This window comes from Salmo salar, chromosome ssa19, assembly GCF_905237065.1.
Source record: "Salmo salar chromosome ssa19, Ssal_v3.1, whole genome shotgun sequence".
Taxonomy (NCBI): domain Eukaryota; kingdom Metazoa; phylum Chordata; class Actinopteri; order Salmoniformes; family Salmonidae; genus Salmo; species Salmo salar.
In genome coordinates this window covers 53,727,384-53,742,590 of record NC_059460.1, presented here as the reverse complement: position 1 = coordinate 53,742,590, position 15,207 = coordinate 53,727,384, and the positions used below count along the sequence as shown (strand labels likewise).

The 15,207-nt window shown below is 44.7% G+C and overlaps 1 protein-coding gene across 1 annotated transcript; it reads right to left on the bottom strand.

Annotated features, from left to right (window-relative positions):
- Window positions 1-1,747: 1,747 nt before the first annotated feature.
- Window positions 1,748-9,410, bottom strand: LOC106579330 (homeobox protein MOX-1). The gene is made up of 3 exons (XM_014159160.2): window positions 8,170-9,410; window positions 3,810-3,976; window positions 1,748-2,590 (listed from the first exon to the last, which is right to left on the bottom strand). Exons 1-3 carry the CDS (start codon window positions 8,657-8,659, stop codon window positions 2,468-2,470), a joined length of 780 nt encoding a protein of 259 aa, XP_014014635.1. The 5' UTR covers window positions 8,660-9,410; the 3' UTR covers window positions 1,748-2,467.
- Between the last annotated feature and the right edge of the window lie 5,797 nt (window positions 9,411-15,207).

Below are 15,207 nucleotides of genomic sequence, written 5' to 3'. Positions count from 1 at the left end.
TCTACGCTGCAGTTATTTAGATGTTTCTAGAGAGTATGCTTCAGGTAAACTAATACAACATACAAGATAAACCAGGATTAAAGAACATGTTTTTTTGTTGCAATAATTTACCATGAAAAGTGAAAGGAAAACCTAGTATTTCAATGTTTTGGCGAGCATACAGCTCCCCAGAACACAATACCATCGAATTATATGTAATCCATAAATTTGGCCACCCTGGACCTTTTAAAGAAACCTTAGTGGTACAAGAAGAACATTCCAAGTTCATTGGTTTACACAAGTGGTATTAATACTATCATTACAATTGGACATAGTTTATTTTCACTACTATTACCACTAATACAATAATAGTCCCTAATAGAGGCCCAATGAAGAGGAAGTGATGAGGGGATCGGCTCTGAGATTTTCCACCCCTAGCAGCTGCTGCGCGGCCTTACCAGGTCAGCGTTACAGTCACATTTGACCCCTACCGTGGGGGGTGTTTGGAACCTCTCCCCCCGTCGGTGGAACAGAGAGGGCAGAAGCCTCTAAAGTCTTTGTTTGGGCCGGCCAGCCCGAGCATAGGCCCGCCATTGTAAGTCCCAGGACTCCTATGCTTTACCTCTTGTTTTCTTTGGGAAGCAGGAAATTGGATGACTGGCTACCTGCTACAACAACATCCTGTACTCGAGAAGTCGTCTTTTCACCCATACCTACCTATTATTTCCCCTTTCCATCATACGTAAGTGGTCAGCCAGCAGACTTCTGGTTCCTAGGGGCCCTCACGTGGGCTTGTCTGAGGGTTCCACTTGGGTTGAGATCAAATTGGCCCCAGCCTGATGCTTCCGTTGAAAATAGTTTTGGGGCCCAAATAGGGCTTTAGGAGCCAGATTCCACCTCAGGTTAATGGCACTTTGTGAGCTGATTGGAATGGCAATTATGATGGTGTGCAAAGTGAATGCCGTCATTCAAATGCAGGCCCACTTATGCCCATGTCAGTACCACGTCAGATCAATTTCCTTCCACCAGAATGATCTTCTTAGGGTTTATTGCAATAAGAAGAACACCAGACCAAACCACTTCCCAGTGTAAAAACATCCTAGAGGATTTAAAAAAATATACACCAGGTTTTGTGTTGGTGCAAATGAGTTTAATCAGATCCTACTAAAGGAAAGTCCCCCACACCACATGAGGTATTAATGAAGATTTTAAGGCTAGCTCTACATTCGCTCTCTCTCTCCGTCTCCCTTTCTCTCTCCCTTTCTCTCCCTTTCTCTCTCCCACTCTCTCTCCCTCTCCCTTTCTCTCCCTATCTCCCTTTCTCTCTCCCTCTCTCTCCCTCTCCCTTTCTCTCCCTTTCTCTCCCTTTCTCTCTCTCTCTCCCTCTCTCTCTCCCTTTTCTCTCTCTCTCCCTTTCTCTCTCTCTTTCTCTCTCTCTCTCTCTTTCTCTCTCTCCCTTTCTCTCTTTCTCCCTCTCTCTCTCTCTCTCACACACACACACACACACACACACACACACACACACACACACACACACACACACACACACACACACACACACACACACACACACACACACACACACAGGGAAAGAAATAATAATATAGTTGCCTTAGCGACAGACGGTCTGCAGACAGTTGTAATAGAAATTGGATTAAATAGCATGTAAATGCCAAGCATTGGTTCTGTCCTATAGTCTAGCCAAGACGCTTCATACACTGTCACTTCATAACTCACATGTGGCTGGTTGGAAGAAATTATCGAAGTATTTTATAATTTTTTTTAAATGATTTATTCATTTTAGCAGATTTCAATAGGCAACATCTGTATTTTATCAATATCTTTCAAATGTTAAAAAAGCAAGAAAAAAAAGCTGAAAAGTACAAAAAATAAGACAAACATGTTTGACAGAAAAAGTGTATTCTAGGAAAACCTAACAACACAACTTTGAATGAAATCAGATTTTGAGGCACTTAAGGTTTGGCAACACTGAAACGGTTTGAGTGTCCGCAGGTGGCTGCAGTCAAGCATTGAGGGCCATGATTACGGATCGAGAACTGAGGAGATGTTCTAAAAAAAAAAATCTAATCACAGACTTGTCATCGCTGAGTGACAAGTGCTAACTCGGCCAAGGTGAGAAACTGCAACATGTAGTCTACACTAAGATTAATCCATTCCTTAATTTATTTATTCCAATACTCCCATCGCAGTAATGCTCCAGGAGTTAAATTGTATGGGTAGAGAAAATATTACAACCCCTTTCACGTTAGATCTAATATTGTCCTCATTCGACAGAGAAGTGTAAAAAAGACTTTGGACCTTGCCAGACCAAGTACTACAGTATTTACAAAAGGGGAAACGCTGGGGTTCAGACTGACTAAGAAATGCTTTGCTCCAGCAACCGACTCTCCAGGGATATTATAGGATGGCTGGTGTTCTCTGGATGTTTGTGTTGGGGGGGACTCCTATCAGGACAGCCTGTCTCCCCTCACTCTGAGCTGGGTGAGGCAGCAGAGTCTATGTCGTCTGTCTCCAGGTCGTTAGGGGAAGCAGGCTGTCCTCCTTTCACCCTCTTCCACTTCATCCTCCTGTTCTGGAACCACACCTTCACCTACAGGACATAGACGGGAGGTGTCACTACAATGCCTGCATCAAGTCATGTATGTAGACATAGCCACAGGAAGTAGGGGTGCTGAGGGTGCTGCTGCACTCCCTGAAAAATGTGAATTTTTTGTTTGTTTAATACTGTAGACTACATCAGTCATTTGTTTGTTTTTTGGTGCTTGTGGAAGAGACTGTGCAGTCTCAGTGTAAAGCTTAAGTTCGGGTTTTGGACCACACTCCTAGTGGGTTGCAGTAGCTAAATGCCCACGGATCGCTATAGTCTACTATATAACCACATTGAATATGACCCATGACATAATTTCCTTGGACCCAGTCCGCTGTCGTTCTGTGTCGACCGGAACCCACATACGAGCTCAAGGGAGGGCTGACCTCCGTGCATCCCTCTCAGCATTCCCCACGGCAACACTGGGACAGACTAGTCTGTTCCCACACTATTTTTATGAAGACTGTCCCCTCGTCTGATACTGTCTACCTCTTGTGACTGAAGGAACGGAAAACTGCCAAGCTATGTAGGATGCATCGGAAAAAAAATCATAAAGAATTATTGAGCCAGAGTTGCAATGGGAATCAGAGCCCGGAGTGTAGGATTGGGACCTAGCTGGCTTTGAGCACCAGAGGCCTGGGAAATTCATCTTAGAGCAGGCTATTTGCGGTCACTGAGAAACTATGGGCTCGTTGGGCAGAGCAGGGAGTGGGCACAGGGGCTGGAACTAGGGAGAGGAACAGGACAGACTGCCAAGCCCTTCCAAATGTTAGCCTTGTCTCACCTGGTTCTAAGATCTGCTGCCCAATCACAAGAGAAAGCTTCAAACATTAAACCAGTTGGACACCTATTAGGATGAGTGGTATCAACGAGAAACTAACTGAGTCTGTAGTTGTAGGTAACAGAATTTTAGCAGAGACTCAACTAAGTTTGTAACTATGATCCAGCTCTTTATAACAAGAGCATTGTTAATTATATGTCCGTTTTTAAAATAATTTGTGGTTAATAATATTGGCCTTCAAATCACATATTCGCATCCAATCAACAGACTCAGGCTCTTCTCTTGTTTGTCAGGCAATTGGCTGAAGACATCCTATTTCTCATAGACCTATTCTTTCTTTACCTTTAAAAAAAATGAAGGCTTACAAGATCACTAAATATTGTCATTGTGTAGAAACATTCTGGTGTAGGTGTTGTGTGTCTGATGCACTATCTCCGTTACCTGTCTCTCCGTGAGGTCCAGGTTGACAGCGATCTCATAGCGACGCAGTCTGGTCAGGTAGTTATGGTGGGTGAACTCCGCTTCCAGTTCCCGGAGCTGCTCCTTGGTGAACGCTGTGCGCTCTTTCCTCGCTTTGCAGTTAGAGTCCACCTTGAAGTCCTGAATATCTGGAGAACATAAGAAGAGGACGTCGTTGTTATTTCAGGACTATGCTATGATGTACAGTAGTGTTGAGAAATGATTCCGTCAAATGATGTGCACGTATATTGGTTTAGCACTGAATTTGGACACAAGTTGAGTGGTTTGTCTGTCTGGTATTAGGCCCATTTCACAAAGAAGAGGTCAGAGGTCCTCTCAACTAACAAATCTGTCCGAGCCCTAGTCGTATACACTCAGAGAGCAACCGAACCACCACTCTATGAGAGACCGCCCTGACCTGTCCCACTCCCATGCAAGTCCCACTCCCATGCACCCTGAGTTACGCTATCTAACGACCAGTGCCCTGGTCAAGTCAACGGGGACCGCAAAACCAGGCGGCAGAGGGCTTGAGTTAGGGAGGAATGCAGCGGAACATCGTTAAAGCCTCTAAGAACAAAGGCGGGGATGTGTCCAGCTCAAACGTATGTGTCTCTGGGAAGACGGGAAGACTTCCCCTTCTAGGCCAGAGGAGAGGAGGCTGACGGCCATCGCTCAGTAACTCACACACAACCTGACAGCCACCTTGCCTTACCAGCCTCTGGAAAATAGGAAGCATTCTTATCGATACAGCAGAGCAGAGGAAAGAGGAATTATGAAATCATGTGCTGTACGTGTGCATTGTGTTAACTGGTTCACTTTGATTATTTTGGGTAGTAAAGTTTGTTTGACAAATGTGTACGACAGGGAATTCAAAGGCTTTTGGTTGGTAGAGATTTTGAAAGTTATTTTCCTCTTGGTAACCTTGGTGAAAATGAAATGTACATAAACTACATGAAAGCCACTTAATCATTCCTTGTTAAAAATCTCGACTTTATATGATATGGAATGATTTTAGGTAGTACTTGTGCATTGGTAGCGACACTAGCTGCTGATGTAATCTTGAGAAAATGGTTCTAATTTGTCAAAGTGAGAAGTTCTGCATTGTGCTTGCCAGAGCATGGAGCCAGATTGTGAAATGGACTGCAGTGCCTGGTCCAGATGTGACTGGGCAGATCCAGACTCACTGTGTGGGTGTGTGTGTGTGCATGTGTGTGCGTGTGCATATGCATATTTGCTTGCGTCTTTCTGCGTGTGCTTGCCTACGTGCATGTGTGTCTGTTTGCATGCGTCTTTGCGTGTGTATGTGGATGTCTAGGTGTGTGTCTATACAACTTAGTCAAAAGACTCCCATTCAGAGAGACCAACCTGTAGCCTATAATGCCTCATGTTGAGAACGCCAAATTATTATAATTAAAACCCCATTAATGGCAACGTGTTCCAAGTGTGCTGCTCTGGCCTGGTCTGGTCTGGTGTGGCCTGGTCTGGTCTGGTGTGGTGGAACTGAGTAGATATGAGAGCAGGTTAAGTTTGCTGAACACCTGGCAGGACAGATTTAGTAGGCACACACACCGGCCCTCAGTAAACAGGCCTCAATAAATATCCTGCACAGCCAGAGCCCGTAAACTGAAGGGGAGAAACTCCTGCACCCAGCGGGACTCCGTAACACAAACAGCATTTGCCATTTTGGGGGGGGGGTGACAGTGCAAAAGTAATTTGTCTTAATTAACACTCAATTAAGCCTGTTGTAAATACGTGGGGGTTTCTCAGACTTAAACAGAAATTAAAATGACTGTTTAATTAATTACATGATTATTTAATGTATTAAAGTGTGGGCCAAGGTTTATAAAAGTACAAAAATAAATGTGTACACCTACAATATGTTTTTTTTTTGTTTTTTTGTTGTTGAGTAAAACTAAATGGTGTCGTAATTTGTTTTATATTGGAGTGGTAATATGTTTATTAAAGTTCTTACTGAAATTGTTTACAGCCGATTTGTTATAAAGTTGATAAATGAACAATGATAACCAGATGGTGGTCAGGCAAATGGATAAAAATCCCCCTGAAATGCTAATAGGTTTAGCAGCACTATAAAACTGTTCTAAAGATATAAACATCTAGTTAAGAAACTGGCTCATATCTGTGTCAGTATTATTACAACAGGGCTATGATAAGCATCATTTTAAAAGCATTTAATTAGACACCATTCAAAATGCATCGCTATTGTAATGAAGCTGGATAAATCTCACCCTGCTTGATTTAGACTAAACAGGGCATCTCTAAACTAGTTCTTACATTTTTATAAACCATTTGTGTTAAACCTGTAGAGAGGCCTGACATTCCTTCAGTCAAAACATGTAGTAACCTGCACACCAAGAGGTTGAACCTTTTGAAATGGTTGAAAGTATGAATAAAGGTGAATCATATCATTATAGAGCTATATGCCTAAATATGGTCGCACTGCTGTCGAATTTCCTCTAGAGAGTTATGCTCTAGAGAGTTACGTTTTAACCCAAAACGCTCAGACCTTTTTATTTCCGTCTACATGGGCCGGTACCTCTGTCTCACTGGGCCATGGCTCCAGCTGACCTGATCTAACTTGGTTCCAAGGCAAGGCCGCTGGTACTTTTCAGCCATCATTTACATAACAATGGTTAACTGTGAACTTTTAACACCATCTCTGTTTGATGATGCAGAGGTTGTTGATTCTGCTCGAACACAAGTCTTTAGTGTCACACTCCTGAAGGAAACACAATAACACTAGAACTCACATTAGCGTTAAACACTGGTGACACCCTGGTGTGTGTTAAGTCCTTAGTGGAAATGCAGCCTGTATCAATGCCTTAAGGGCATATTCCTAATTCTAGGTCAAAGTATTCAATGCACGTTTCAATGGTCGTCTATGAAATACTGGGTCTATACAGTGGTCAACCGTGTTGCATGTGTTCAGTGGGATATTCTGTTACAGCTTAACGACAGGAAAATGTCAATGGATAAGAATGTAAAAGTGGGGTTGCAGGCAAGAGATTTTACCAGACGTGGTCTGGCATGTTTGAGTGAGGGCTACAATACGGTAACCCAAGAAAAGGGAAAAAAAATCTATATTTCCCCCAATTAAGTGCCTAAGGCCAGTGTCTGGTTCCCTAAGAAGCAGATCTTAAATTAGACAAGTTTATTGAATGTCTCCAAGCCCTACGTGATTTTCCTAACGTGGGTATTGCATCGCAGTTTTGGCCATCCTAATATAGCCACTGGAATTCTGATCGAGGAGGTAATACATTTATCTGCAAAAGATTTCCCCCATTCTAGAGAGGGCAGGTTTGGTTTCCATAGCGTGGCTGAAAGCTGAGGGGAATGCCTTTACCAGATGTGCTGAAAACAGTCAGGTTCGCTTTTCCTCTCATTCAGCTAGCATGAAATTGGGAGTATATTTCAATAACACATCTACAGCTAGAAGATAAATGCCAACCGTTCCTATGGCTATTAACTCAACAGCAAGTCATAAAAAATTTCAGGAATTAGTACTTCATGGATATGAATTACTGTACCAGAAATGTGGTATCCAGTTGGTCTGATGCTCTGACATCATTGATAACGATGAGATATCTAAATCAATTATAAATGGGCAATTGTTGATGTTGATGTTGATATTGCTTATAATGCTTGCAATGGTATTGCTTATAAAGACATCTAATGATATATTTGCTATAATGGACCGTGACCCATATAGTGTAACGTCATAAGAATATGAGACATGCAGAGTTATTTGCAGACAAACATCTCAGTTGATTTACACCAGCGGCATCCTGAAAGTTGTCATGTCTCAATGAAACAAAGGATACACGCATGCAACAAAGATTTACGGTAGATGTTGCGTTAGTCATTTTGACCTTTTTTTAAGAGGCTTAAAACAATGAGAGGACGCAACTGGTCCAGTCGGGATGTTCTTGAACACAAAGTGTCGTCACCTTTTGCATATCTATGTGTCCAGGCTCTAGGGCAAGACTGTCTTTTGGTGAGGAAACAGATACAGAGATTCTGTCCCATTGCCAGCAATGACATGGGCAGTAGTGAATGTGATACCATTGTCCACTGATAGAGTACTCTGGTGAGAGTGTCCCTGCAGAATATCACATCTCTCTTGTGTATTCATGACGAAAAGGGGTTTGTACAAATAGATGTGTCAAATCTGGGAAGCGCGATTGAATTTCTGTCTCTGCACAGCATTTGACTCGTATTTGCCTTCTATGTAGGCCTACTGAAGTGGTGTCTTTTCCCACATCTTTCCAGTCATGGTATTTACCAGCAGCCCAACTGATCCCATCTTGGCTTATCACTGACTCACCTGCTATGTCTCTCTTCCTCTTGGAGCTCTTCTTCTCTGTGTCGGCCGATGCCATAATCTGTGGCGAGTACTCCCCCTCCAGACACCCGGTCACTGCCCCTGGCAGCCTGTCCCCACCTGTGCTGTCTATCTCCCCCGCTACGCCCCCCACCACTCCTCCACCACCCACCGCCACGGGCTCCACCGGACAGGCCTCCTGCCCCCGACCCCGCGTCTCACACGGGGGGAACTGCCAGTCGGCCCTCTGGAAGCCCGCATGGGGCTCTGGGTAGAGTCTGTCATCGCGGGGGAAGCTGGCGTGGGGTGCGGGCACCAGGCAGGAGGTGGAGAAGTCTGTGTAGGCCAGGAACTCAGGCTTCTGGTGCAGGGAGAAGGGGGTCTGCTGGTAGGGCGACTGGAGCCCCGCTCCGGGGTGAGGGTTCCTCACGCACCCCCAAATGGGGCTGCCGGGGTGGGCGCTCCGCATGCAGCTGCTGGCTGGCTGATCCATGATGATAAACACCGATAAATGCTCCCTCACACACACACACACACACACACACACACACACACACACACACACACACACACACACACACACACACACACACACACACACACACACACACACACACACACACACACACACACACACACACACTCACACACACACTCCTGGAGTGAAGTCCTTGCTGAGAACTGACAGTCCCTTCAGAGAGTTCTCCGGTTCTGTCAATACGGGGTTAATATCCACTTCAGCTTGTTGGTTTCAAACGCACATCATCTCCCCAGCACATCCAACTCTGGAAGAAGTTACTCTGTCTGTCTGTCTGTCTGTCTGTCTGTCTGTCTGTCTGTCTGTCTGTCTGTCTGTCTGTCTGTCTGTCTGTCTGTCTGTCTGTCTGTCTGTCTGTCTGTCTGTCTGTCTGTCTGTCTGTCTGTCTGTCTGTCTGTCTGTCTGTCTGTCTGTCTGTCTGTCTGTCTGTCTGTCTGTCTGTCTGTCACTGACTGTGGCTTGTTGACTGTCCTGAGTCCAATGTGTAAGGATGGAGACCTTCCTCTTCTTAGTGGGTCTCCCTCTCACGTGTGTGACGTCGTAGAGAGCAGCTCCTCAAGTCTCCACACACACTCACACACACTCTCAGACACACCGGCGAGAGGACAAATGATCTGACTAGCTGTGCTGCTAGAGGAGTGTTAGGTTAGCCCCTGCGTCTGCACACACACTGACACACTCCCTGCCGACTGGGCTGGCTGTTTTCACAGTTCTAAGACATTCCTGACAAGTGGTCCCTCCTCCCTTTTAAACACATAGGTGGGTAAGAGTGTAACCTGAGCTTGAAGAGGAGGAGCCCTGGCGGCCACATGTGGGTACCCGGCGACCAACCCTGCCTCATCAACTATTAATCACAGTAGAAATGTTATATGCACTTCTAATGGCCTTTCCAGACGTGTCACTCTTTTAAGAGACATTGTCTGTAAAACACACATGAGAGTAAAGGTCCGGCGGGCGAATGATTCTACTGCTTAGTGTTTTTTGACACATAATTTTAGCCCTACACTCTTTAGAGGAACGTTGACCTCCACGCGTTCGCTCTACACCCCTGGTCCCAGTCTGTCTTCTACAATCTAAAAACTGTTTCTCTCAGAAATAGCTTCATGCTCCTGTATATGTCTTTAGCCTTGAGGTGTGTGTACTATACAGCCTAATTGGCCTGGCAGGATTCCATTTAGCGTTTGGGTGATAAATTGGTTGGATTTGGTAGCTAACGACTCTCACACGTCTTGAGTACACTTTAGTGTAGTCAGATGGAATATGGGATTTCAGAGCAGTATTTTAGATTTAAAATTGTCCGATTCATATTTTCTAACTGTGTATTATCTTGGAAAATAATGTAATTAATGTAGGTTTATTTTTTACATCTTTTTTTTTTCACAGTATCTGATTGATTGTGGCTTTACCGTATAATGTTTCACACATCATTTTTTTTTACTGTGACACTTCTGTCAACAGGTTGTGTTTGCTCAATATTTTCTGATGAGTGAAAGATAAAAAGGAATAACAAAAAATATATATGTTTGTTTACAATAAAGTCGATTTAAATCAGAAAAAACAGATTCATAAACCACTCAACGCCCTTGATCATGGTATTGTATCTCCCGAGTTATTATTGTATTTAAAAATTGAATTGAAGAAAATATAAATTCAACCTCAAAGTACCATATTGCACTTTCAATGTCACTTTCTCCCTGAGCCACTAACTTTACACAACCACATGTCCACAGAAGAGAACAGAATGTTTCTGAGTAAACCTGAGATGAGACTTCTCTCTGTCCTCCTACTGACCCGACCTTTCTCAGCAGACCTCACCACCGTCTGACACACACGCACGCACGCACGCACGCACGCACGCACGCACGCACGCACGCACACACACACACACACACACACACACACACACACACACACACACACACACACACACACACACACACACACACACACACACACACACACACACAGCCTGCCTCAGTGGGACCATGAAGTGTTTCAGGTCACATGCAACCTCTTTCCTTTTACCCAGCGAATAGTTGAGCCATGAAGCATCCCCTTTTTACTGGCAATCTGGGCCATAACTAACCGCAGGGTGCAAAGGTTAGACGGCATTTGTGGTCAGACCAGGGGCCATCTTTGTGTGTGTGTGTGTGTTTGTGTTTGTCTGTGTGTGTGTAATAAGTACGTTTAGCTATTGGTTTTAGGTACAGTGTAAAAAGCTAGCAGCCATTTAAATCTGTACCATTTGGTCTAATCAAATCAACCAACTACTATGGTTTAACCCTAATTCCCATAATTCCTATTCCCAGGATGCATATTTATTGTGTGTGTGTGTGTGTGTGTGTGTGTGTGTGTGTGTGTGTGTGTGTGTGTGTGTGTGTGTGTGTGTGTGTGTGTGTGTGTGTGTGTGTGCGCGCGTTCATGTGTAAGTCACTTGAGTCACTCAAGTCACTCAAGCAGGTAGCCTAGTGGTTAAGACCGCTGGGCCAGGTTGTTGGTTCGAACCCCTGGGCAAACTAGGTGAAAAATCTAGGTGAAAAATGTGCCCTTGAGCAAGGCGCTTAACCCTAATTGCTCCTGTAAGTCGCTCTGGATAAGAGCATCTGCTAAATAATGTAAATGTAAAATTAAACCAGTTGGGGGCAGAGCGGGAGTTTTCCTGTTTCATCTGAACCATCATCCGGACAACAGTGGGACTAGTCCCTCCATCAGTCCCTGCTGGCTGACAGGATGACCCATACTGACCCATACTACACTAGGTTCTCTGGGCTCCCTACTGTGGGAGCCAAGGCCTTATCTCTGCTGCTGGCCCTCTGAGAGAGGCCTTATCTAGGCTACTACTGTATTACAGTAGTAGAGTAGTGGTCACACCGATCAGATAATACACAGATAATATGTGGCTTATACCTGAGATCTACATGAAGTGGGTAGTGGGTGGAGTTAGGCATCAGATCAAATCAGATCGTAATCATGTCAGACCCTGTAACTCATTAGAATATTGACCCAAACTGTCACTGTGAAGCCAGCTCACACGGTAGCCACAGTGTACACTCATTAGATTAGCCTGTCCACAACACCGACTGACGTCCCAGAGTATCCCTTACCAGAGGGCACAGAGGTTGCATGCCGAGAGTTCCAAAACAGCAAGTATGCTACAGGTCACCTAAACCATACACAATGAATAACATGAGAGTTCAGTATGGTTAAGAAGTTGCTCTGCAATTCAACACAACATCTTTGAGAGTCTGAGCACATTGCTACAGTTGGCTATTTCAGGACAGACAATTTAAAAGCAAGGAAACATACTTGTGGAACAAACCACCCTAGGGAATATCAAACAAATATGATATCCAAACAACATAAAACTGTGACAACTTGTAGCTGAGAGGTTATGATAGTTCCACCTGGCCCAGAAATATACATGTGCCAAGTGGGTAGTGGGATAGAAGCTGTTACTGGACAGGGCCTTCGTCTTTGGAAGTTAGGGCGTCACAGAGCAAAGCAAATGAACAGTGTCCTCTAGTGGTCACAGCCGGTACAGCGGACAGACTGACAGTTCAGCTCCTGTTAAATGGGGATTTTCTCCTATATTTGACAGGGAATTAATTCACCAATGAACTCGATTAGCTCAGTAATATTGAATGTTCGTTGAAGGATGCTTTGATATAAAGGGTAGGAGGAATTATACTTGGTTGGATGCCCAGTGCTGAGTGTTGCCGTTTCTTTTACAGCATATTTTTCATAATGCAAATATTTGACATGAAAGTGGATTATGTAAAGTAAAGCTGTGAAACTGGTGCCCTGTACTTAGAGTTCATGGAAACACATAGATGTACAGTATCCTGTCTATACTCCCTCTTTCTGTATCTAAAGCAGATAGCCCAAACTACAAAAAAACCATACACTAACATTAATCAAACTTCTACAACCTACACCCAAAAATATTTACATTTCTGGCTCTATTTCATGTCATGGTGTGGGTAGGCGTCAGTGTCAGTCTGATCTCAGATCTGTTCAGTGGTTTCCGCTACCTCTTTCCTCCAGCCTCCAACACACAGGCTGCGTACTAAATGGCACCCTATCCTTATTTACTGCACTACTTTTGACCAGGGCCATAGAGCAGTATGAGGACAGAGAGAGGAGGAAGAGAGAGTGCACTATACTGTAGGGAATAGGATGCCATTTTGGATGCACTCGCAGGAAACAAGAGCCATCTCACCTCAGCTGGTTCTGATCAGATTGGCTGTAAGACAGCTTGAAATGCTAAATAAATCACAATAAATAGCTGTGGGCCCTTTGGAATCCCCCCATTGGCTTGGCTGGCTGGCGGGGGTGGGTGGGTGGGTGGGTGTTGTGGACAGTAGCATTGCGTGTTCATGGAATACCTTCCTTCCTTCCTGTCTGTCTCTGTGTCTGTCTGTTCTCGTCTTGTTCAGAACAGCACCGGCCTGGACTTCCTGCTTGGGGGCCGGACACTTTGAAGAGGCGGACTGAGATTGTTCCCCAGAGGGTTCTCAGGATCAGCCTGGGCCAACAAATAGCCCAACAGGGAACACCCTCACTGGGTCAAACACTTCTTTAATTTAAACACTAACAAACACCCGGGGTTGTGCTTCCACCCCACGAGACCATGCAGGGGCAGAGCTGGCCAAGCTCCCGTGCCAATGCCCTCAGTGCAGGTTTCCTGCTATGCTGTAATTCTGTGCACAGATGCAATTACACACACACACACACACACACACACACACACACACACACACACACACACACACACACACACACACACACACACACACACACACACACACACACACACACACACACACACACACACACACACACACACTCTCTCTCTCTCTCTCTCTCTCCTCCTCCCACTCTCAATAATCCCCTCCTTCATGCTTTACTGTAGCAACAGAACATGCCATATTTAAATTTTTATATCTCCACATCTGAGTGCTGTGTCAGAGTTGCAGCATCCTGTTGGTGTCTCTGTGGACTTGGGTCTGTGTGTCTCCTGCTCTGTGCAGAAAGTCAGTGATTCACTTTAGTGGTCTAGTTTTTCTATCTACTGAGACAGGAACAGCGTGTAAAAGCTTTTTCTTCTCTAGTTCAGGTGGAGATAGTGTCCTTCTTTAGGTCCTTTATGTCCAGAAGGTGTTTGACGCTGAAGGGAAGGAGATTACTGGATATGCATTTCTTCTACCTGATTGGATGTTAGGTTGTTGCGTGCCTCTAGGTGATTTTCTGTTTGAAAATACTGCATGTGTCAAATACTAATGCGATACAAATCAAACCAAATCAAATGTTATTTGTCACATGCACCGAATACAACAGGTGTAGACCGTACAGTGAAATGCTTACTTACAAGCCCTTAACCAACAATGTCGTTTTAAGAAAAATGTGTTAAGTAAAAAAAAGATAAGGAAAAAAGGAAAAAAATAAGAAAAATAACTAATAATTAAAGAGCAGCAGTAAAATAACAGTAGCAAGGCTATATACAGGGGGTACCGGTACAGAGTCAATGTGCGGGGGCACCGGTTATTTGAGGTAATATGTACATGTAGGTAGAGGTAAAGTGACTATGCATAGATTATAAACAGAGTAGCAGCTGCGTAAAAGAGGGGGTGGGACAATGTAAATAGTCCGGGTAGCCATTTGATTAGCTGTTCAGGAGTCTTATTGCTTGCGAGTAGAAGCTGTTAAGAAGCCTTTTGGACCTAGACTTGGCGCTCCGGTACTGTTTGCTGTGCGGTAGCAGAGAGAACAGTCTATGACTAGGGAGGCTGGAGTATTTGACCATTTTTTGTGCCTTCCTCTGACACCGCCTGGTATAGAGTTAGGATGCTCTCGATGGTGCAGCTGTAGAACTTTTCGAGGATCTGAGGACCCATGCCAAATCTTTTCAGTCTCCTGATGGGGAATAGGCTTTGTCATGCCCTCTTCATGACTGTCTTGGTGTGTTTGGACCATGATAGTTTGTTGGTGATGTGGACACCAAGGAACTTGAAGCTCTCAACCTGCTCCACTACAGCCCTGTCGATGAGAATGGGGGCGTGCTTGGTCCTCCTTTTCCGGTAGTCCACAATCATCTCCTTTATCTTGATCACGTTGAGGGAGAGGTTGTTATCTTGGCACCACAAGACCAGGTCTCTGACCTCCACCCTAAAGGCTGTCTCATCGTTGTCGGTGATCAGGCCTACCACTGTTGTGTCGGCGGCAAACTTAATAACGGTTTTGAAGTCGTTCCTTACCATGCAGTCATGGGTGAACAGGAGGGGACTGAGTACGCACCCCCAAGGGGCCCCCGCGTTGAGGATCAGTGTGGCAGATGTGTTGTTACCTACCCTTACCACTTGGGGGTGGCCCGTCAGGAAGCCTAGGATCCAGTTGCAGATGGAGGTGTTAAGTCCCAGTGTCCTTAGCTTAATGATGAGCTTTGAGGGCATTATGGTGTTGAACGCTGAGCTGTAATCAATTAATCGCATTCTCTCGTAGGTGTT